At 37.3% G+C, this 22,920-nt stretch overlaps 1 protein-coding gene across 2 annotated transcripts in view; it reads right to left on the minus strand.

The window, feature by feature from the left end:
- The window catches only part of KNTC1 (kinetochore associated 1), a gene marked incomplete at both ends in the record, with an annotated part of 69,997 nt that overhangs the window by 39,168 nt on the left and 7,909 nt on the right, over window positions 1-22,920 (minus strand). For both annotated transcript variants that reach the window (XM_079717171.1, XM_079717172.1), the window contains 25 exons: window positions 302-436; window positions 887-986; window positions 1,141-1,244; window positions 1,867-1,965; window positions 2,396-2,539; window positions 2,632-2,748; window positions 4,442-4,543; window positions 4,637-4,693; window positions 4,878-5,021; window positions 6,108-6,219; window positions 8,677-8,738; window positions 9,987-10,040; window positions 10,678-10,767; window positions 10,858-10,983; window positions 15,435-15,510; window positions 15,913-15,978; window positions 16,082-16,125; window positions 18,101-18,199; window positions 18,729-18,783; window positions 19,134-19,249; window positions 19,463-19,515; window positions 19,869-19,962; window positions 20,776-20,886; window positions 21,131-21,165; window positions 22,281-22,358. In XM_079717171.1, coding sequence (XP_079573297.1) covers window positions 302-436; window positions 887-986; window positions 1,141-1,244; window positions 1,867-1,965; window positions 2,396-2,539; window positions 2,632-2,748; window positions 4,442-4,543; window positions 4,637-4,693; window positions 4,878-5,021; window positions 6,108-6,219; window positions 8,677-8,738; window positions 9,987-10,040; window positions 10,678-10,767; window positions 10,858-10,983; window positions 15,435-15,510; window positions 15,913-15,978; window positions 16,082-16,125; window positions 18,101-18,199; window positions 18,729-18,783; window positions 19,134-19,249; window positions 19,463-19,515; window positions 19,869-19,962; window positions 20,776-20,886; window positions 21,131-21,165; window positions 22,281-22,358 — 2,273 coding nt within the window. The remainder of the gene's footprint in view (window positions 1-301; window positions 437-886; window positions 987-1,140; window positions 1,245-1,866; window positions 1,966-2,395; window positions 2,540-2,631; window positions 2,749-4,441; window positions 4,544-4,636; window positions 4,694-4,877; window positions 5,022-6,107; window positions 6,220-8,676; window positions 8,739-9,986; window positions 10,041-10,677; window positions 10,768-10,857; window positions 10,984-15,434; window positions 15,511-15,912; window positions 15,979-16,081; window positions 16,126-18,100; window positions 18,200-18,728; window positions 18,784-19,133; window positions 19,250-19,462; window positions 19,516-19,868; window positions 19,963-20,775; window positions 20,887-21,130; window positions 21,166-22,280; window positions 22,359-22,920) is intronic.

Genomic DNA, 22,920 nt, shown 5'->3' on the forward strand with positions numbered 1-22,920 from the left:
TAAAACAAAACAAAACTATATATATAGGCCAATCTAACGTCTAATGTTTTTTTTTGTTGTTGTTGTTTTGATCTTTTATTGTATTTATTTATTTTTATTGGTCTCTGCTTTACAACAAAGTGAGTCAGTCATACATATACATCTGTTCCCACATCCCCTCCCTCCTGCGTCTCCCTCCCTCTAACGTCTAATGTTGGTATAACTTTATTTTGTGCTTATCTATTTGGATAATTTGATAGTTAAATCTTTAAAAACTCAAAACAAACCAACCATATAAAAGTACGATATAAAACTTTCACACCTTTTCTCTATCAATCAGGTCAATAATCCTTAGACTGTAGATTTCGTCTTCAGGCAACATATATGCTTCGGCCACCTTTAAAGCATCTTCTAAAGAAGATGGGACATCTTGTTTGAGAATGTATCTTACCACCCTCTGAAATAGAGACAATAACAAACATTTCTTTGTTATGAAATCTCACAGAGAGCCCAGAAATCATTTGTTCATATAATTAAAACAATGCAGCAAACTCTAAACTATATGAAAAATTAAAACATGATTTGCATTCTGAATTTAATGACAGTCCTTTCACCCTTCCTTTTTTCCCCTTAGCTTTACTGAGGTTTAATTGACAAATAAAAATTACATATATTTAAGGAGTACAACATGATGGTATAATATATTCCTTCAGCTTCTTAATTTACTGTCTGTTGTCTTTACTATTCTAACAACCAATCAAACACTCTCTTAACATTCTATCTAACAAAAGGGAAGCGGAGAAGAACCTAGCTCTATTGATCTTAAAGAATATAAAATCTGGTTAAATTGCCCATGTTGCTCTGGAAGTGGAGCAAAGGCGTTAAAAGATTCAATTATTGTACTTACCATTATTTCCTTGCTTAAGAGATTCACCTCCCTTATTCCATAGCCTCGTAAAAGTTTTTTCATCTCCATTAGTTTGTAACTTTCCTGTAATAACTTGACTCTAAAAGTAAATTTATTGATATTAACATAGACTGTCTTTTTTTAATGAAATACTAAGGGACACAGTAAAGGACAGAAAAACATATATGCATTTCAACTCAAAACGTGAAGTTTATCCAACACCAAAAAAGCTGTTTGGTACACTGTAATCTTACTTGGGATGGTCCATCTCTAAGTGCTGTTTCACCAGCTGCTCCACAGCTGCACTCCAGGGGACCACTGCTGCATACATTATCTTGAGCACAGCATCAAATATGAGCTATAAAGACACACACACTGACAGTGAATAGCTCTCGGATTTACTTTTCATGCAAATTAATGATGCAGCCAAATCTACAGCAGGAATCTTGCATCTACTGGATGGAAGCTTGAGAATATTTCATCTTCTGACTGCAAAAGCATATATGTCTTCCAAAATTCACACATAAAGGGCAATTTTATTATTTAGAAAAATTCAGAGGAGTGTTTTCTCTGCTGAAAGTTAAATCATATAGCTCTATTAACTTTCTATAGACTGTTTAAAAATACTCTCCATGATTTTATTCACATTTTATAATGGTGACTAATAACAGTGCAAAGTCAAAATAAAGGCATATGATAAACATATTTTAAAATGTCTCTGTGTTTGTAAGACCATAGAAATGCCTGAAAATATATGCATCTAACTGTCCATGTGGGTTTTTCTGGGGGTGGGAAGAAGACTTTCACTTTTTATTTTCATAAGAAAAAAGGATTGAGTGGTTTTTATTTTCTTTTTATTCTTTTTTCCTATTACACAAATTCTCCCTAACAAATACATGTTGCTTTTGTGACCAGAAGAAAAGTTTTAAGAAAGGATGTAATGCTCAAAAGGAAAATCTATATGATCACTATTTACTTACATCTGTGTCAGATAAACATCCTATTACTGCTATAGCTTTTGCTTCCCATGCTGTATCAAAGAGTGAGGTGAACTTTGAGCTACATCTCTTCAATAAATCCTAAAATGGGATAAACATTTTTTTAAATTTAAAACTCTCACTAAAACACCCCCACAACACATATATAAACATAGATAAATAGCTTTTATGGATGCGTAAAAAACCAAAAACTTCTACTTAGCCATGAATGCTGAACAATGGTCAACAAGTGCAAAATTGCCAAAACCTTGGCCTTCAGTGTTACACGGTACAGAAAACTTTGTTCATGCTCCTATCATTTCACAACAACCATTTGGAGAAAGTCCTAACATTATCTCATTGTGCTCAAGGCGACCAGTCAGTAGCAGAGTTAACCCACAGTCTTAACCAATACAATATGCTGCGTCCATCCTAATGGTAAAGCATGACATTCCATAAAGAGTTAAACATTTAATACAATGATGCACTGCACAGATCCAGAAAAAAAGACTAGAGCTAAAGAAGAAGTTACCTCTATGTACAGAAGGAGAAGTTCCTCCTCCTGTAAGTCATGTTCCCTCACGTAAACTCTTATAAACTTCTCGAAGACGGAAGGAATAAGCTCGGGGGCCAGCACTTTATCAAACATTCGGAATACAATGGTGGTTGTATCCTCCTGGATGTTGAAATAAAGAAGGCATAAATGCAAACTCTAGCTGTGTTGGCTATGATAAAATAGTAATAATTCTGATAAATCTAGACTTCTACCTTCTCAAAATCAGAGAGGGCCAATTTGCAGTTGTATTTCCTATGCAGTGTGATTAACTCTCGTAGGTTATTTACCAAAGCCCTTAACTGACAAACTTCCTCCGTGTTTTGATGATCCTTATAAAACAAAAGTGTTGAAGTTGTTAAGGATATGAAATAAAAGTGTGAGAGGGAAATACAAATAAGAGGAAACTGCAACTTATGCCTTTAAATTTTGTAGACGTTTAAGCAAAATTAACTAGTACAAATTAACAGATCAGAATCCAACAGAAATCTAAAAGAAATTTTCTTTCTTAAAAAAATAGAAAAAACTATTAATATTAGTGTAATATTTTTTTCAGAACCCCAATATACTTAGGTACACAAACATCATTTAGATAATCCTCAATGTTCCATCCATATAGATCATGACCAGATACAAAGTGATGACATTTCCTAAAGTTATATACAAGGAACAGAATTTTCAATTGCTAAAAGGCAATTAGGGAAAAGACAAAGTAGTGTTTTATAGCAAGAGGAAAAGCTCTTCTGTGGAAAAACATATAAAATGATCAATATACGTTGTACATTATAACATGTATTGATTATATAACATCAATATACTGCTTGAAACTTACAGAAAAAATTCCCATCTTATTCTTAACAGCACATAATCAGTAAGTATAATTAATAACAAGAATCTGCTATATCAGAAAGTAGGAGGAAATTTATTATTTATTTTTGGGCTCCAGAAACTTAAGGAATAAATGTAATTTCATAATGTATGTATGATGTTATTACAAAAGGTCATACCTTCTGGTCCTTAAGTACTTTAAACTTCAGAGTTGAGGTTATACTGAGGTGTCTCAACATGTTAGTTTATAAACTAAATTATGGTACCCCAACAAACTTTTTTAAAATATAAGAATGTATTTTTTTTCAATATAATGAATGCTTTCTAGTTTTTAGAAATCTGAAGGGAAAAATAAATGAACTTAAGAAATTTAGAAGCCAAATAATAAATTCAGTTCATTAACCTCAAATTAACATCATATGTAACATCAATATTCCTGATCTTAGTTCTCTTTCTAGCATTGCTATTTTATTCAGTCAGTCAGAAAGTCCCAGATTTTTTTCAATTTGATCTTTTAAAAAATTCTTTGGTACTTAAGCCATTATGACTATTGGAATGCCTAAGAAATGCAATCAAAACTAGAAGTAGGGCTTCCCTGGTGGCGCAGTGGTTGAGAGTCCGCCTGCCGATGCAGGGGACACAGGTTCATTCCCCGCTCCGGGAAGATCCCACATTCCGCGGAGCGGCTGGGCCCGTGAGCCATGGCCGCTGAGCCTGCGCGTCTGGAAACTGTGCTCCGCAACGGGAGAGGCCACAACAGTGAGAGGCCCGCGTACCGCAAAAAAAAAACCCCAAAAAACTAGAAGTAGTTTACTACTTTAAATAAAAGAAGTAAACCTGATTGATACAGCCTTTGAAAACTAATCCTAATATGTCATTAAGTTTTGCCCTTTTAAAGGACTGTGAAATGTTACTAATGCATAAAATCCCAATTAGACTACTTAGGAGTATGTTTATATATTGTTTCCCTTTTGCTTGGCTCAATAGAGAAAAACAGTGCATTAAGACAGGTTCAAGTTGTAACAGAAACATAAGGAAGAAAAAACCTAATTTTCCTTTTTGTGGATTTTAAAAGTACACAACAAAAGAACATATAAAAATAATATTTAAGAAGTGAATATGTGTCTAAATACACATAGACAAACCCTTCAATATAAATTAAATGTTTTATTACTAAAAATGTTTTTCATATCATACCAAGGAACTCCAATGCCAAGAGGACGCCAATCCTAACTCATCTGGTTCTTCTGCTGTAAAATATACCTCTGCCAGTTGAAGCCCATTTTCTGGCCAGTTTGCCTTTAAAAAAATATTAGAGACCATTAAAAATAATGTTTTACGCCATGGGGAGTACTGGAAATGCCTTTTCAGTGCTAATTATACTGGTATTACCTTATCAGTTAGTTCAAGGTTCCTGGCTGCTTGTTCCAACCATTTTGCAAGAGCTTTCTGAAAGAGATATATCATAAAAAGTACTGATACGAATAAATAATCACTGAAATAATTTAAAACCTCCATCGTAGTCTTTCAAGAGACACTAAAATGAACTAACTGGTGTTAGCACGACTTAATCTTCAACGATATAATGTAAAAAATAGAATCATCAAGAGTGAGAACACTGAAGGCAACTTACCTGTCCTTCAGGTACAGTCCTTCTCACAAATGGGATCACATCATTTTTAAGCCATGGACAAAGCTTTTGCAAAGAGACTGGTGTAGAAATTGAGTTGAGCAAGTTCTCAAGCATTTTCACATCAAATCTGCTTTCAAAGTTTGCCTAAACCATACAGAGTGAGAAACTAAGATTTATCCAACAAATTTAAACCGATAGCCTCCCAAGAGGGAAAGACCTATTAGAAAGTCATTTCAAGAAATATTTTACTGTATTTCCCTGGTGGTGCAGTGGTTAAGAATCCGCCTGCCAATGCAGGAGACAGGGGTTCGAGCCCTGCTCTGGGAAGATCCCACATGCCGCGGAGCAACTAAGCCCGTGTGCCACAACTACTGAGCCTGCACTCTAGAGCCCACGAGTTACAACTACTGAGCCCACGCACCGCATCTACTGAAGCCCATGCGCTCCAGAGCCCGTGCTCCGCAACAAGAGAAGCCCGCGCACCACGACGAAGAGTAGCCCCGGCTCGCCGCAACTAGAGAAAGCCTGTGCGCAGTGACGAAGACCCAACATAGACAAAAATAATAAATAAATAAAAATAAAATAAATTTATTAAAAAAAAATTTTACTGATGTAACGACCCTTAAAGGTGATTTACTCTGTGCAAATGATTCAAGTTGGTAGCCACAAATTCCGTGAAACCTCATGGCAGCGAGTACTAGTTAATAAATTAGAGGCAGAGGAACAGGCAGAGATGGCATTCTAAGGAAAACTTAACTGGAGGTGACAGTACAAACCCTAACAAGCATGTGTCTTTAATAGCATCACACCCAGATACTAAGCTTTGGACCTAATATTCTATATCAACATTAAGGAGATTCGGAGCAGCAATTATAATGGGCAATCCTTTCTGACAATCTGAGCTGCAACAGGACTACCCTCTCCACCATTCCTACATAAGAAAGCCCATCAATAAACTGCTTAATAAAATGTTACCTCTTGACCTAAGTTTAGGAGCTAACTAGACTCTGAATGATGAGATAACATAAGTTTATATTTTATGTATAATATTTCCTCTGAGTTGATATCATCAGAGGATAGTTTTCTCTGGGACAGGTCATATTTTATCAAACCGTCTGAAAACACCCCATTGCCCAGTCACTCCTGCCACCCTATTAGTTTCCAACACTGATTCAATCACCTCTCACAGGAGCTATAAAGCCATTAAGAAAAAAATGCAAAACAAATTACCCGATGTCTCAGCCAAAGGTACTGTGCACAAACAAGGTTTCCTTCTCTTAGCTGTAAAAAAATATCCTTAAGGTCATCTTCATTATTCAGAAATTCAATCCAAGAACTACCCCTGCAAAGTCAAAGAGAGGAAAGAAGTTAGTAGTCAAAAAATATATATTAAGGTTATATGTTACAAGTAGATATCATTATGCATTTTTTTTGCGGTACGCGGGCCTCTCACTGTTGTGGGCTCTCCCATTGCGGAGCACAGGCTCCGGACGCGCAGGCTCAGTGGCTATAGCTCACGGGCCCAGCCGCTCCATGGCATGTGGGATCTTCCTGGACGGGGCACGAACGCATGTCCCCCGCATCGGCAGGCGGACTCCCAACCACTGCGCCACCAGGGAAGCCCCATTATGCATTTGAATTAGGTTTTTTTTTTCTTCAGAGTTAAAAAAAAAAAAAAAAAAAAAAAAAAAAGATTATACAGTGAAAAGTAAGTTTCCTTCTTATCCCAGACCTATAGAACTCCTGTATCTCCCCCAGAAGTTATAGCTCTCCTTGTAGGTCCTTCCTGAGATAATCATTACATATACAAGCAACCATTTTTTTTTTTTTTTTTTTTGTGGTATGTGGGCCTCTCACTGTCGTGGCATCTCCCGTTGTGGAGCACAGGCTCCGGACGCGCAGGCCGAGCGGCCACAGCTCACGGGCCCAGCCGCTGCGCGGCACGTGGGATCCTCCCAGACCGGGGCACGAACCCGTATCCCCTGCATCGGCAGGCGGACTCTCAACCACTGGGCCACCAGGGAAGCCTCAAGCAACCATTTTTAACTTTAAAATGAATGAGAGTTTTTTATGTATACTATTTGTACTTAAAAAAATTCATCATATATTATTTTGGCAGCTTGTACCAAATGAGCACATATAGATGTTATTCTTTTTTAAGAACTACATATTATTCCATGGCATGGATTTACTATAATTTAACTAGACAACCACAGTTGAACACTAGGGTTACTTCCAGTCTTTTGCTGTAACCAACAAAGCTATAGTGACTACCCAGTCCTAATTAAAGCTCAGAAATAGATGATGAATACTTCCTTAAAATGATAAAAAGACAAAACCCTATAAGTCTGTATCATGCTTAAATGATAAAACAAAATAAGCATTTTCACTAATACCAGGAACAAGAGAAAGATGCCTATTTACCACCATTATTTAATAATGTTCTACATGGGACTTCCCTGGCGGTCCAGTGGTTAAGATTTCACCTTCCAATGCATGGGGTGTGGGTTCGATCCCTGGTCTGGGAGCTAAGATCCCACATGCCCCATGGCCAAAAAACCAAAACATAAAACAGAAGCAATATTGTAACAAATTCAATAAAGACTTAAAAAAAAAGGTCCACATTAAAAAAAAAAAAAAAAAAAACGTTCTACAAGTACCAGTCAATGAAATTAGGCAAGGGAAAAAAAATGAGGGAAAAAATGAAGGAAAATTATCATTATTTGCATATATAATTATATACTTGGAAAAAACAAGACCAATTGAAATATTACTAAAAGTGAAAAAGGAATTCAATAAGGTAGCTGGTTTAAAAGTAATTTAAAAAAATCAATAGCTTCTATATCCTTTTGAAAATACAATGGAGAAAAGTCCCATTTATAAAAGTAGCAAGAAAGACAAAATTTAACAAAAAAATGTAAAAAATCTATATGAAGACAACTGAGTAGATACCACTCAGGAACATAAAAAAAAGGATAGAATGTGTAGGAAGACACATACTGCCCTTAAATATTGATATGAAGACTTGATATTGTAAAGATACTGATTCTCCCCAAATTGATTTTAGGTTCAGCACATTCCCAGTCAAAATAAATAATAAAAAATCCAATAAAAATAAGATTTTAAAAAAACTGGATAAGCTGATTCTGACTCCAAGTGTCATACAGAAAAGAGCAGCTGCCCAAATTCTGAAAAATAAGAAAAGTATAGTAGGACTAGTCTACCAGTTAATAGGACACTTTAAAGCTACATTAATTAAAACTATTTGATACTGGTGAATGAACAGAGAGATGAGATCAAGTGAATACAATTATATTGCAGAAACTTAAATACACGTAAGAATTTTAGCATGTGATTAAGGTAACATTTCAATGAGCAGTGAAAAGATAGAATGTTTAATGATAGGATCGGGATAACTGAAGAGCTATAAGGAGAAAAAATAAAGCTTCCTTCATTGTTAGTTTATCATGATAAATAAATTTGTCTTAGCTTTAAGGTAACTAGATCTCATATTTGTTAATAACATATTCTTGGTGCACATGTTAGTATATCTAACAGGATTAATTTCCAGAAGTGGATTGTTAAGGCAAAAGGTATGTTTATTTAAATCTGCCTTCCAAATGTATCAATTCCATTGGATGATGTAGGAAGTGCCTAAATCTTAGCAGGAAAGATAACATTTTCCATCATTGAACCCCCCAGAAACACAAATTCACTCAAAGCAATGCTATATCTTTTAGAACATTCCAAACTTCAATCTAATTCAGAATTCAGAATTCAAAATGGGGAATGCACATACCTGAATTTTTCAGGTCCAAATGCTCCATAAAAAGTAGTCAACTTTGCATGAGCCCTTAGTACCTAAAAAGAAATAACTTGACAGTCTGAATGTTGTGTGCAATAATATTAAAATAAAAACACCAAAAATTGGGCATTCTGTTTCAGAAGTCTTGTACATATTCTCATTTTATCCCATATTACAAGTCAATTCCCATAAATATGACTGCCTTTACTTAGCACAAAACAAAAAAACTTGAAATAACGGAAATATTTCCAATCACACTCAATGCAATAAACCTGCAAAGAAGAGGAAGGTATTTGTACATTAATTGTAGGTGCCTTTCAAAATCAATTAGTTTTCCCACTGATTTATAAATATGCCCTTATGGTAAAACCTAGCTGGATTATACTAAACATGTACTTTGAGATAAGAGTTAAAAAATATATAGCTGGTCCCTGACATGCAACAGTTCAACTTAAGATTTTTCGACTTTATGATGGTGGAAAAGCAAAACGCATTCAGTAGAAACCATACTTAGAATTTCGATCTTTTCCTGGGTTAGCAATAATATATAGGACGATTCTCCCTTGTGATGCTGGCAGCAGCAAGGAGCCGCAGCTCCCAGTCAGCTACATAATCACAAACAACTGATATACTTACAACCATTTTGTTTTTTCACTTTCAGTACAGTATTCAATACATTACATGAGCTATTTGACAGTTTATTATAAAACAGGCTTTGAGTCAGATGACTTTGCCCAACTCTAGGCTAATATAAGTGCTCTGAGCACATTTAAAGTAGGTGAGGCCAAGCTATCATGTTCAGTAGGTTAGGTGTATTAAGTGCATTTTTTTTTGAAAAATATTTTTATACAGCAGGTTCTTATTAGTTATCTAGTTTATACATATTAGCGTATACATGTCAATCCCAGTCTCCCAATTCATCCCACCACCACCCCCCCAACCTTGAGTGCACTTTTGACTTGCGGTATTTTCAACTTAACAATGGGTTGGTCAGGATGTAACCCATCATATGCTGAGGAAGATCTGTATGTACATGTGTATGCACATATATTTTTGGCACCATCATAGCTATCATCAGTTTACAATTATTTGAAATAGCAGGCACTATGCAAAATGATTTATAGGAAATATTTCATTTGACCTCAAAATAACCCATAAGTACTAGTATTATTCCCATTTTGCAATAAGGAAAAAATGTATTAAAATAACTTGCTCTTGAAAAAATACAGACCTATCTTGAATTCATAAGTATATTGTAACAGTATATTCACTCCCAAATTAACCTATAAACCCAATGTAATTACCTCTTTTAAGCCATCAGAATAGATAGGAACAGCTTTATTTTCTTTCTTCAAAAGCTAAGATGAATAAGAAACACGGTTAGAACATCGGCTATACTAGGTTTTTCATGAAAGAAGATGGATTTCCTGTGAATTAAAGGAAAAATCACCTTTAAAAAATTAAATTGCACTCAACTCTGAGATGAACAATGAACAATAAAGAAGTTACATATCTTAAAAATAATGCATTTTATGAAAACAGCTCACAGTTTGCCCATCTGTTACACCTTGATTTTAAGGAATATAACTAGCAATGGTATTCATTTACAGGTGAGTAAGGGGAACAACCTACAGCAAAAACGGCATCGTTTGGAAGAGCAAAAGAAAGGCACTTTAAAAAAGATCTATGGGGGGCCTCCCTGGTGGCGCAGTGGTTGAGAGTCCGCCTGCCGATGCAGGGGATACGGGTTCGTGCCCCGGTCCGGGAGGATCCCATATGCCGCGGAGCGGCTGGGCCCGTGAGCCATGGCCGCTGAGCCTGCGCGTCCGCAGCCTGTGCTCCGCAACGGGAGAGGCCACAACAGTGAGGGGCCCGCATACCGCAAAAAAAAGAAAAAAAAAGAAAAAAAAAGATCTATGGGAAAAATCATTCCGTTTTTTGCAAAATACTTTTGCATAAGACAAACGAACATGCACAAAGGTCAGAAACACTTACCCTGGTTTTGGCATAATTTAGCATTTCCTGGGTTGTTCCATAGGTTATCCATTGAGCCTCCAAGCAGTAATTCACCACAAATTCATCGTCCTGTTTCATAAATGCCAGACATGGTAAGGCAACGTAATGTTGATCAATCCATCGATCTGAATATTCTAGTATACGACAGGGAAAACATACCTGGATTTTATGCAGATTTTCCTTAGCTTCATCTACAAGTTTTTGCCATTCGGTCTGCTCACTGGTGTCCTGAGAACTCAAAGCCAGTTTCTCCAATATATCATTTGATTTTACTTTGTAAACAAGCTGTAATATAAACATGCCACATCAAGAAACTTGAAGCAAAATAATGCCTGTGGATGACATCTTACACTGTATGCTAAAACAAAAATGTGAATATTCATGTGGTTCAAGAATAAGCATTAAAGAAGGTAACACTTAGATAACTGAAAGGTAACCCAGATTACAAAGTGTTATGGAAAGCATTTCTACTGAGTCCTCACTAAATGTGACCAGCAGTGTACTAAGAGCTTTATGTGAATTATCTCAGTTAACTCTCATAAAAACCTAAGTAAGCATTTGCACCTCCTCATAACCCTATGGGGTAAATACTAAGATCCCTATTTTACAATCAAGAAAACTGAAGCTCAAGAGAGGGTAAGTAATGTGTCTGAAACTTTGCTGTTCAGAAGTGAATGGAGGGCTTCCCTGGTGGCGCAGTGGTTAAGAATCCGCCTGCCAATGCAGGGGACATGGATTTGATCCCTGGCCGGGGAAGATCCCACACGTTACAGAGCAACGAAGCCCGTGCACCACAACTACTGAGCCTGCGCTCTACAGCCCGTGAGCCACAACTACTGAGCCCGCGTGCCACAACTACTGAAGCCCACGCACCTAGAGCCCATGCTCCGCAACAAGCCGCCGCAATGAGAAGCCCACGCACCACAACGAAGAGTCGCCCCCGCTCACCGCAGCTAGAGAAAGCCCGTGTGCAGCAACGAAGACCCAATGCAGCCAAAAATAAAAACAATAAATAAATTAATTAAAAAAGAAAACAGGAAATTAATACTGATATATTTTTTAAAAAAGTGAATGGAGTTGGGTTTTAGAAGAATACCATAAAATTATATTTCACATCTACTTTTCTAAGTTTATCAAAGGTTCTTTTTTCTAAATTTTATTTAATTAAGTTATTTATTTATGGTTGCGTTGGGTCTTCATTGCTGCACACAGGCTTTCTCTAGTTGCAGCGAACGGGGGCTACTCTTCATTGCGGTGCGAATGCTTCTCATTGCGGTGGCTTCTGTTGCAGAGCACGGGCTCTAGGCACACGGGCTTCAGTAGGTGTGGCGCACAGGCTTTGTTGCTCCGCGGCATGTGGGATCTTCCCGGACCAGGGATCGAACCTGTGTCCCCTGCATTGGCAGGAAAATTCGTGGGTTTTTTTGTACCTTTATTAGCCACTGAAGATGTCTTCCACTAGACTTTAAGCTGAGAGAAAGAGGGGGGTGCTCTCACAGTCTCTATACTTAGCAAGGTTCTCACTACTTCTTTGCTAAGTGAGTTGCTAAATTGATACAGTTTAACTCAGGTTAGTGAGGCATACCATTTTATTTGATTGATTGATTGATTGATTGATTGATTGCGGTACGCGGGCCTCTCACTGTTGTGGCCTCTCCCGTTGCGGAGCACAGGCTCTGGATGCGCAGGCTCAGCGGCCATGGCTCACGGGCCCAGCCACTCCGCGGCATGTGGGATCTTCCCGGACCGGGGCACGAACCCACGTCCCCTGCATCGGCAGGCGGACTCTCAACCACTGCGCCACCAGGGAAGCCCTATTTATTTATTTTTTAAACGTATTTATTGGAGTATAATTGCTCCACGATGGTGTATTAGTTTCTGCTTTATAACATAGTGAACCAGCCATACATATACATATATCCCCATATCTCCTCCCTCTTTCATCTCCCTCCCACCCTCCCTTATCTCACCCCTCCAGGTGGTCACAAAGCACAAAGCTGATCTCCCTGAGGCACGCGGATTCTTAACCACTGTGCCACCAGGGAATACCCAGTCTATCAGAGGTTCTTTAGCAGCTAGAAACAGCTTGAGTTAGACACAGTCAAAATTTCAGGTTCCCTTTTTATAAACAAAATACCAACTTTAACATGGGCTCTCTGGCTCTGAAAGCTAAAAGTGATACGAAAGAGCAGTTTCTCCAGTTCTGTGTCTCCACCCCCTGAAAACATCTTTCACTGGTTTTTGGCTTCATTTGCTCTTTTTAAAATGTAGTTATTATGAAACTTTCAGATGTTCAAAAAGGTAATAATATAATAAATACTCATGTACTTATCACCTAAATTAAAAATTTTTAATAATATAGTTTATGTTAATATTTATAATATTAAATTTATAATAAATAAATCTATTATACAGTATAATATATTATATAATACAAATTTATAATAAATAATATATTTATATTTAATAATATAATAATTTATATTATATTTAATATAAATATAATTTATAATATTTATATTATAGTTTAATATTACTTTCTCTTCTTCCAAATAAATCATCCTCCTTCCCTGAACCAGAAGTATCCATTATTCTGACTTTGGTGCTTGTTATCCCATTAATTTATATACTGCTTTACTCATACACATTTCTAAACAATATACAAAATTGTTTTCCATGTTTTAAAATGCTACTTTCTTTAAACTTTTTATTTTATATTGGAGTATAGTTGATTAACAATGTTGTGTTACCTTCAGGTGTATAGCAAAGTGATTCAGTTATACATATACAGGTACCTATTCTCTTTCAAATTCTTTTCCCATTTAGGTTGTTACATAATATAAAATGCTACATTTTTAAAACAACAAACACATGGGTACCCACCACCCACTTAGCAAATGTTAGTTCTTCACTACCATCAGGCTTCATCCTTCATTACTTCCCAGGACTTTTCAAGGGATATCAGTGAATTCCTAATCACCAAATCCAACAGACAACTTTCAGTTTTTATACCTGATTTTATTGGTAGTATTTGCAACTGCTGATCACTCCCCACTAAACTGTTTGTTTGTTTTTTGGTCACACCTCACGCCTTGTGGGATCTTAGTTCCCCAACCAGGGATCGAACCCGTGCCCTCGGCAGTGAAATCAAGGAGTCCTAACCACTGGACTGCCAGGGAAGTCCCCCTTGGCTTCTTTAATCGTACATTTGTGTGGTTTTCTTCCCAAATATGTTTATAGCCCTTCTTCCTCTATCCCCTGTGTGCTGGTGCCCCTGTAGCTCATCCTCAGATCTCTTCTTACTCCACACATTCTCCTTGAGTGGTCTGAGCCATTCCTCCGGTGTTACCTATGTCTAGATTCAGCTCAGATCACTCTCCAACTTCCTATCAGACAGCCTCATTTTATAAGATCCCTTACATGCAATTTTTATAAGGCAGAACTCTTCATATTTTACTCCTAACCTGTTCTTCCACACATATTCCTCATTTTAAGTAATGCCATCACATTCCAACTACAGTAAGTCCCCTACATACGAATCTTCAAGTTGCGAACTTTCCAGGATGCAAACGTGCGTTCACATGTCCAATCACGTAAGTTAGTTCACGTGTCTGGTGTACATTGTCACATGCGTGCATCCTCTACAAATGGTTGTGCTTTTGTGTACTTTACTGTACAGGACTGTATAGTGTAGAGTAGTACAGTATCTTTATTTCAAGCCCAGGATGTCCAGAAGCAAGCGTAAAAGCAGCAGTGATGTACCTGGTACTGCTAAGAAGCACCAGCTATTGTACTGTACTACTGTATTTTTCAAGGTACGCTACTGTAAGATTAGAAATGTTTTATTTCTTGTGTGTGTTTGTTTTTTATGTATTATTTGTGTGAAAAGTATTATAAACCTATTACAGTAGAGTACTATGTAGCCGATTGTGTTAGTTGGGTACCTAGGCTAACTTTGTTGGACTTCTGAACAAACTGGATGTATGAATGTGCTCTTGGAATGGAACTCGTTTATATGTAAGGGACTTACTTGTAGTGCGCTGAGCCAGAGTCCTGCTAGTCTGCTCCTGACATTTGTACCCCCCACTATGTTTGATCACTGAGCCCCACTGCTTCTACCTCCTATACACCTCTCTCATCAGACCTTCCCTCCTGTGTGTCTCCACTTCACTGCATTGGGTCAGTTTTTCAACTGGTCTTTGCATCTCTAGATTTACCCTTTTCCAAACAATTTCCCATGTTTACAAAATGACAACCTAATCAAGACATTCTCCAGCTTAAAAATCTCAGTAGCTCCCCATCACCTGCAGAAAAAGATCTAAATCCTTTGCCGTGCACAAAGCCCTCCAGGCTCTGACCCTCTCCTTCTCCATCATCTCCTTTCCCTTCTATGCACATATAACCTACACCCTAGTCCTATCTAATTACTAGGAGTTCCTAGAAGCACCATAAGCCTCCCTCACTTTCTTCATGTGTCTTAACACCTAGAATTCCCTTCCTCTCCCAGGACTATCTGGAACATTTGCAAGATCTGACATACAATCACCTCCTCCACGAAGTCTTCCCACCCTACTTTAAGGGTCAATATCTCCTTTGAATCCCTTCTCTATTTTGGTCGTATCTTAATTATAGGCCTGATCACACTAAATTCCCATTATGTCTTACATATTTGTCTCCACAGCCTCTAGCACATGAAGTAATGCTTTCAATGAATGAATGAATACATGAATAATTACCTCAACATCTAGTCCAAACTGAATGGCAAAGCTCTCGGCTTCAGCAAATCTGTGTTTGTGAAGTAACCGACTCAATCTGATAAATTGAAAGAAATTTCAGTAAAATTTTTATTAATCAGGGAATTCAAGCTTTTCATCAAGGAGTAAGGCTTAGAAGAACACAAGAGGGCTTCCCTGGTGGTGCAGTGGTCAAGAATCCACCTGCCAATGCAGGGGACACAGGTTCGAGCCCTGGTCCAGGAAGATCCCACATACCATGGAGCAACTAAGCCCGTGTGCCACAACTACTGAGCCTGCGCTCTAGAGCCCGTGCTCCACAACAAGAGAAGCCACTGCAGTGAGAAGCCCGCACACCTCAATGAAGAGTAGCCCCCGCTCTCTGCAACTAGAGAAAGCCCACGCACAGCAACAAACACCCAGTGCAGCCAAAAATAGATAAATAAAATAAATTATAAAAAAACAAAACACAAGTAGTTACCTGTTTTCTGGCAAAGCTTCTGTAAGACATCTTAGTACTAAAACAGAGACTGAGTCTTCAGACAGTCTGAGAAAAGTTTTAATATTGACACTTGTCATTTAACATCAGTGAGTAAATTTTAACTTTGTTATTATTTAACGACTTATCTGATAAACAAAACAGGACTTACTTTGGATCATTTTTGCAAATTCCTTCCAGAAGGTATATGGTATCCTACAATAGCAAAAACATGTTTAAGATTGAAATATAGAATTAATTCACTTTATAGTTACTAGAGTAACAACTGGTTTAGGCAGAAATTATCCATCAATGGATTCTAAAATTACTGGGAAAAACTGGTGAGGAAAAGGATATTCCCATAGTCTCAAAATAACACCACAGAAATTACTTACTAATTATACAGGGGAAAATGTGCCTTTACAATGGAGAAATCTGGCAGAACTGCTTTAACCAAGTGATCAAATTTAACAGCACTAATAAGAGGACAAGTGGACATGAGTCCTTTAATGTGATGCAGTTAGGACACAGTATCACTTATGCAGGATGCTTGCCAAAAATCTTAGCACGAATCTAATCATGACGAGACATAGATCCAAATAGAGGGACATTCTACCACACAACCGGCTAGGACTCGAAAAATGTCAATGTCCGAAAAGACAAAAACAGACTAGGGAAGTTTTAGAGATTAAAGTAGACTACCATGTGACCATGACAACAAAATTCAATTCGTGATGTTTGATTGAATCCTGGGTCAGGAACAAAAAAAAGTTCTCAAGTAATTGGCACAATTGGTAAAATTTGAAGTTGGATGGCATATTTCATAATAGTATTGCATTAATGTTAAATTTTGTGGGCCTAATTCTTAGGAGATACCCGCTGAAATTAGGAGAGGTCATGATGTCTGCAAGTAATTTCCAAATGGTTTGGAAAAATACAATGTGTGTATATAAAAAGAGATAAAACAGGGGCTTCCCTGGTGGCGCAGTGGTTGAGAATCCGCCTACAAATGCAAGGGACACGGGTTCAAGCCCTGGTCCAGGAAGATCCCACATGCTGCAGAGCAACTAAGCCTGTGCGCCACAACTACTGAGCCTGCGCTCTAGAGCCCGTGTGCCACAACTACTGAAGCCCACATGCCTAGAGCCTGAGCTCTGCAACAAGAGAAGCCACCACAAGGAGAAGCCCGTGCACCGCAGCAAGGAGTAGCCCCCGCTCACCGTGAATGGAGAAAGCCCACCCGCAGCAACGAAGACCCAATGCAGCCGAAAATAAATAAATAAAATTAAAAAAAAAAATCCGCCTGTCAATGCAGGGGACAGGGGATCGACCCCTGGTCTGGAAAGATCCTACATGCCACGAAGCAACTTAGCCCGTGCGCCACAACTATTGAGCCTGTGCTCTAGAGCCCACGAGCCACAACTACTGAAGCCCGTGTGACCTAGAGCCCACTCTGCAACTACTGAAGCCTGCGTGCTCTAGGGCCTGTGTGCTGCAACTACTGAGCCTGAGTGCTACAACTACCGAAGCCCACGTGTCTAGAGCCCGTGCTCTGCAACAAGAGAAGCCACCGCAACGAGAAGTCCGCGCACCACAACGAAGAGTAGCCCCCGCTCGCCGCAACTAGAGAAAGCCCGTGCGCAGCAATGAAGACCCAAAGCAGCCAAAAAAAAAAAAAAAAAAAAAAAAGCAAGCAATAACCTCCCCCAAATTAAAAATCATCTGTATTTCCTGTGGAGAGACAAGAAAATTGAATGTGCAATTGACTGATGTTTTATTTTTTTATTTTTTTTTTGCGGTATGCGGGCCTCTCACTGTTGTGGCCTCCCGTCGCGGAGCACAGGCTCCAGACGCGCAGGCTCAGCGGCCATGGCTCACGGGCCCAGCTGCTCCGCAGTATGTGGGATCTTTCCTGACCAGGACACGAACCCGTGTCCCCTGAATCGGTTTGTGGACTCTCAACCACTGTGCCACCAGGGAAGCCCCTGATGTTTTATTTGATTAATTTCCTTCTTTTTAAATGAAGACTGATCTCCTGTAAATATATTTGAGGACCTCTGATAACAATAAATATGGTTTACCTGAGATCTATCCAGGTATTGCACTAGGTTCCACTCATGCTTAGCTTAGTTCTTCTTATTTTTTTTCAATTATAAAAAAATATATTAGTTCAAAATACACATCAACTTACTGTGCTAATTCCTGTTTGGACCAGAGAAGAAACACTAGATACTTCCAAAGAATATAGTATTTCCATCATAGGTAATGAATAGACCATGAGGTTTCTCATCTAAGAAAAATAGGACAGCAATTAATGTCTTAGGTCAATATAAACCTATGAGCACAAGACAGCACTTCACAATCCAGGGCATAGATTAAAACACTTGATACGAAGTTAAGTGCAAAAAATAAGTAAATCTGATACTGTATTATTTAAATGTTACATAGAAAATTATGTTCTATCCTACCTTTTTTAAATCTGTTAAATGAAAATCCACGTACCTGGAGTCCATTCTACAATTTGTTTTTAAGGCAAATGTAATTCCTCAGTGCCAGAACTCCATAAGTATCACTATAATAAACATTTTCTTATAGACATTTTTATTCCTGAAATGCTCCAATTAAACTGTGGAGCTGAGATTTATACCTTTTTTTTTTTAATGAGAAAAAAGAGCTTTGCAGGGTTATTTCTGATCTGTCAAGTACCTGTGTGAACTAAGAGCTAATATGCTGTGAGTACTACTTAACAACTAGTACTTTTATGTTAATGCTATTTCTAACACATAATATGGACGAATGTGATATAAATTTTCCAATACCTTCTTATTAGTAGTAGTTGTCAGAGCTACTAACTTGAGATTTGTAATCCCTTGCCTGAAAGAGAAAAGAAGGTTTAAGTGAATCAAAGAAGCCAACTGCTAGACATAAGCTAAGTCAAAGTGATATCCTTGTATAAAAGTTAAAATTAATTCACACAGAAGATACTGAACTTGACTTCTGAATGTTTATGGCCCAGACTCACACTCTTTCTAACACATTCACTTGGAGGTTTTTGTGTTGCCTATTTGTTCTCAATGAATTTGGCTAACAATGAAATGGTCTTTACCCTGTCAGTCTGTTCACAGTGTTATCTGGAATGTAACACATAAGAAATGATCTGAACAGAACCAGGCAAGAAACCTGGTTCTAACAGAAGGGAAATCAATATGAGAGTCATAATGTACCACGTGACTGATGAAGGCGAATCTGCTTCTGTGGTGAGAAGAAAGTCTTCTATGTGAAGGGAGGGCCAGTTCCATATGGGAGTTAGGGTGTAAATATCCCATAAGCTCAGCACGTTCTGCAAAAGAGACATTTCATTGATACGTCCTCTTAACGACTAAAAATTTACATTTTGGAATCTATCTTTTGATATGTAACTGAAATAAAGCACATTACACAAGGTAGTAATCTACCCTGGCTAAAGTCCTTGTCTTTGTTAAGTTCGACAAAATTTCTGTTGTTAAACATAACACCAAGTGAAAATACTTAAGGGGAAGTATCAGAAACATACATTGGTATCAAGAACAAAAAGTAGATTGTCTATCAGCTGGAACTTCTTTGCACCTACAAAAGAGAAAACAAGGTGTGTAAGGACTATGTTTCTGGGTTACATATAGCCATATTTAAAATAGTAAACTAACATATTTATGGAAAGGCAGAACTACACTTAAAAAAGAAGTTCCCATTCCCATTTATTCCCATTTCTCTACTTTTTTGGAGGATCACTAAAACATAAAACCTCCCAAAATGAAGAGTAACAATTGCAACATGCTAAGAAGCCAAATACATGGACAATCATCAGACTGAGCTGGCTTGTTTCCAAGGTTTGGTAAAATGGCTCATATGCCAGACTCAGTGTACTGACATGAAAACGACGACTCACAAGTACCAAAAGTAGTTTCATTAACTGATTTTACCTTCAATAATCTCTGCATCAATAACACTCTTAACGGTCATCCCTTTCCTAGAAGAATCTGGTTCCCATTTTGAGAATGCACAATCACCAGTTCCCTATAGAAGTGAAAACAGTATGTCAGTTACAAACTTGGGTCTAGATCTGAATTCTCCTCCAAGTAGAAACATCTAAGTTGTACATGTGACTAATTTCAAAATATACTTATATATTCAAGCCCAGCTAGCTCTTACCATCTAGTTCCTCTCTTAGTTTGTTTTCAACAGAACAGAATGGAAAAAACAGCAAACTCCTGCTGTACACTGTTACCACATGAACATTTAATAAGGAGGAGGTATATTCAGGCAACTCACTCTAGAGATATCAGGTAAGCTTCAAGACCTCCTCCAGCATTACAAGATATAGATAACCTTTGACGAAGTATTTTCATTAAAATAACTACTAATATTTGAAAATGATTCGTAAGTATTCATTTCAAATTATTTGAAACCCTGATGAAATACTGAACTAGATACACAAAACGGGGAAAAGTGACTGCTTCTTAATATATTATATAAATTTGGCAAGTAAAAATGTTGTAAATGCTGTAATAATATAATTCAATATAGAATTTTTGCCTACTCCTTGAATATAATATTAGATGTTTTGTTTGCTGCTGTTGTTTTTGCCTACACTCATAATTCAAAGACATGCTAAATGTCAGGTAGAGATTAGTGAAAATAAAGATGCAATATTTTTTCCAACACAGAGGCTTAGTTTTACTTGTTGCGTTAATTTTATGACCTTCATTTTATAATTTCCCTGTTTCTGTTATACACTACAAATTAATACGTAACTTTACCAAAACTATGTTTTAATGAAGAAACATTTCAGAAAAAAGCCCAAAATTTTATTTTAAAAAAAGGAATTACCCCAATTATCACAGGGATTTCACTTGCTAAATCACCAGCCACAAGATTGAGACAACCAAGGGTATGACAATTTTCAGTAGAAATAAAACTGGATTTGATTTGTCCTTGTAACTGCAAGATTTAAAAAATAAGAATGTTATATATATGTTCCATAGTCCAAATTCCTTGGAAAGACTGATAAAAAGTCAGTTTAAATCAATAGCTATAAATGTATTTTTTTAAATAGGAATGTTATTAAAATGTTTTCTCATGCTAATTCCCAAAATATCAACCATTAGACAATTATGCAGAAACACTTTCCTAAACTGACATTAAATCTAAGTTTCAAGAAGACAATGTGGTTTTGTCTTCTTACCTTTTTTGCCGTATGGAAGTCTACCTTTTCAATAGCTGCATGAAAAAGAGAAAGTAGGCTAAATTTACACTATAACCTATAAAATACATATGAATCTCCCCTTTTGTGTCAAGGTTAAATTACATACAATCTAGTGAGAGGAACACTGGTCAGAAATTCATAAGGTGCTGGTGACTTTTCAGTTTTGCCCTTGACCAATGAAATAAACTGTGATGACATGTCGTACTCAGGGCACCAGCGAGGCTGCCTTACGGTCCCTACAGTGTCTCTCCACACCTTCCCTTAAAAGGTTCTTCCTGGGGCTTCCCTGGTGGCGCAGTGGTTGCGAGTCCACCTGCCGATGTAGGGCACGCGGGTTCGTGCCCCGGTCTGGGAAGATCCCACATGCCGCGGAGCGGCTGGGCCCGTGAGCCATGGCCGCTGAGCCTGCGCGTCCGGAGCCTGTGCTCCGCAACGGGAGAGGCCACAGCAGTGAGAAGCCCACGTACCGCAAAAAAAAAAAAAAAAAAAAAGGTTCTTCCTAAGATGCTCTTCTCCCTGCTCCAACTCTCCTATTCAAGCTCTGAAGTCCTACCTGTGAAGTCTTCATCACTTGGCACTCCCTTTTGGAAGAGCTGTTTCACTTGTCTGGCTCCTTCATTAAACTATAGAGAACCTTGTATCTTAAATCTCATTGTATACCCAGAACTTGGCACATTCTTAGCACAGAGTAGATCTTTAAAAAATATTTGTTGAATACATGCCCGGAATCAATTCCTCAATCTCTGCCAGCTCAGAGGGATGTATGGTCCACACCACTCACTTAGCACACACTCTAGATTATTGCCTTGTATTGTTAACACTTACAAAATCATTTCAGTTTCCAGGTTCATTCATTCCATCAAAAAGCATTTATTACCATGCTAGCGTAACTCCTGTCTCCCCAACTAAGTTGTAAAGTCCTTGAAGGCTATAAATAAATATTTCTTCAGATTCTGTTGTAGCCCTAACTGTGGAGAATAAGTATATTACAAATACTTTAAAGTATACCCAATATCATAGAATGTAGTTAAACTAAAATATTCTTAAAGAGTCTATGTTAAAATTTACCTGGAAAACTAATAAGAAATATTGCTGCAAATCAGTAATAAGAAAATAATGCATTACTTACCTTGTTGAATTTTTACAAGCTGAAGGTTTGTAATACAAAAAAATCCATTGTTTGTAAGAAGCAGCATATAATAGGTACCTATTAAAATAAAATCAAGCCATCTTCTTTAAAAGGCACATGATATAAAATTTAAACCAGGGTCTGGATCTAGCTTAAAAGTATGTCCATTTGCTCATTTAAAGTCTAATAATAAAATAACACAGTAACAATACAAAGCTTATTTACAAAGAATTGGTAACTTATTTGCAAAAACAATGTTAACTTCTTTGAAACTTCTATAAACCAAATTTCATTTGCCAGAAAAAAAGAAACTCATATATCAAAATAAATTAAGGTCCAGTTAACATTTGTTAAAAAGAAATATGATAAATACACTGAAACCCATAAGAACATATTAAAAGAATATTATGTCTCCCTGATAATCTATAGAACTCTCAAAACTGTAAAACTTAAGAAGAGTACATTTAAGCCTCTGAAAAGAGCTAAAATCAAAAACTTGTTTTTTAAAATAATATTAATTGCATCCCTAGAAAGTTTTAACATTGTGTAGGTAGCACCAATTAATTTACGTAATATATTAACTATAAATCTGATTTTTTGACTGGGTATTAATAAGAAGACATTAAAAAAGAAATTAAAA

The sequence above is a fragment of the Hyperoodon ampullatus genome (assembly GCF_949752795.1).
Source record: "Hyperoodon ampullatus genome assembly, chromosome: 13".
Lineage (NCBI taxonomy): Eukaryota > Metazoa > Chordata > Mammalia > Artiodactyla > Ziphiidae > Hyperoodon > Hyperoodon ampullatus.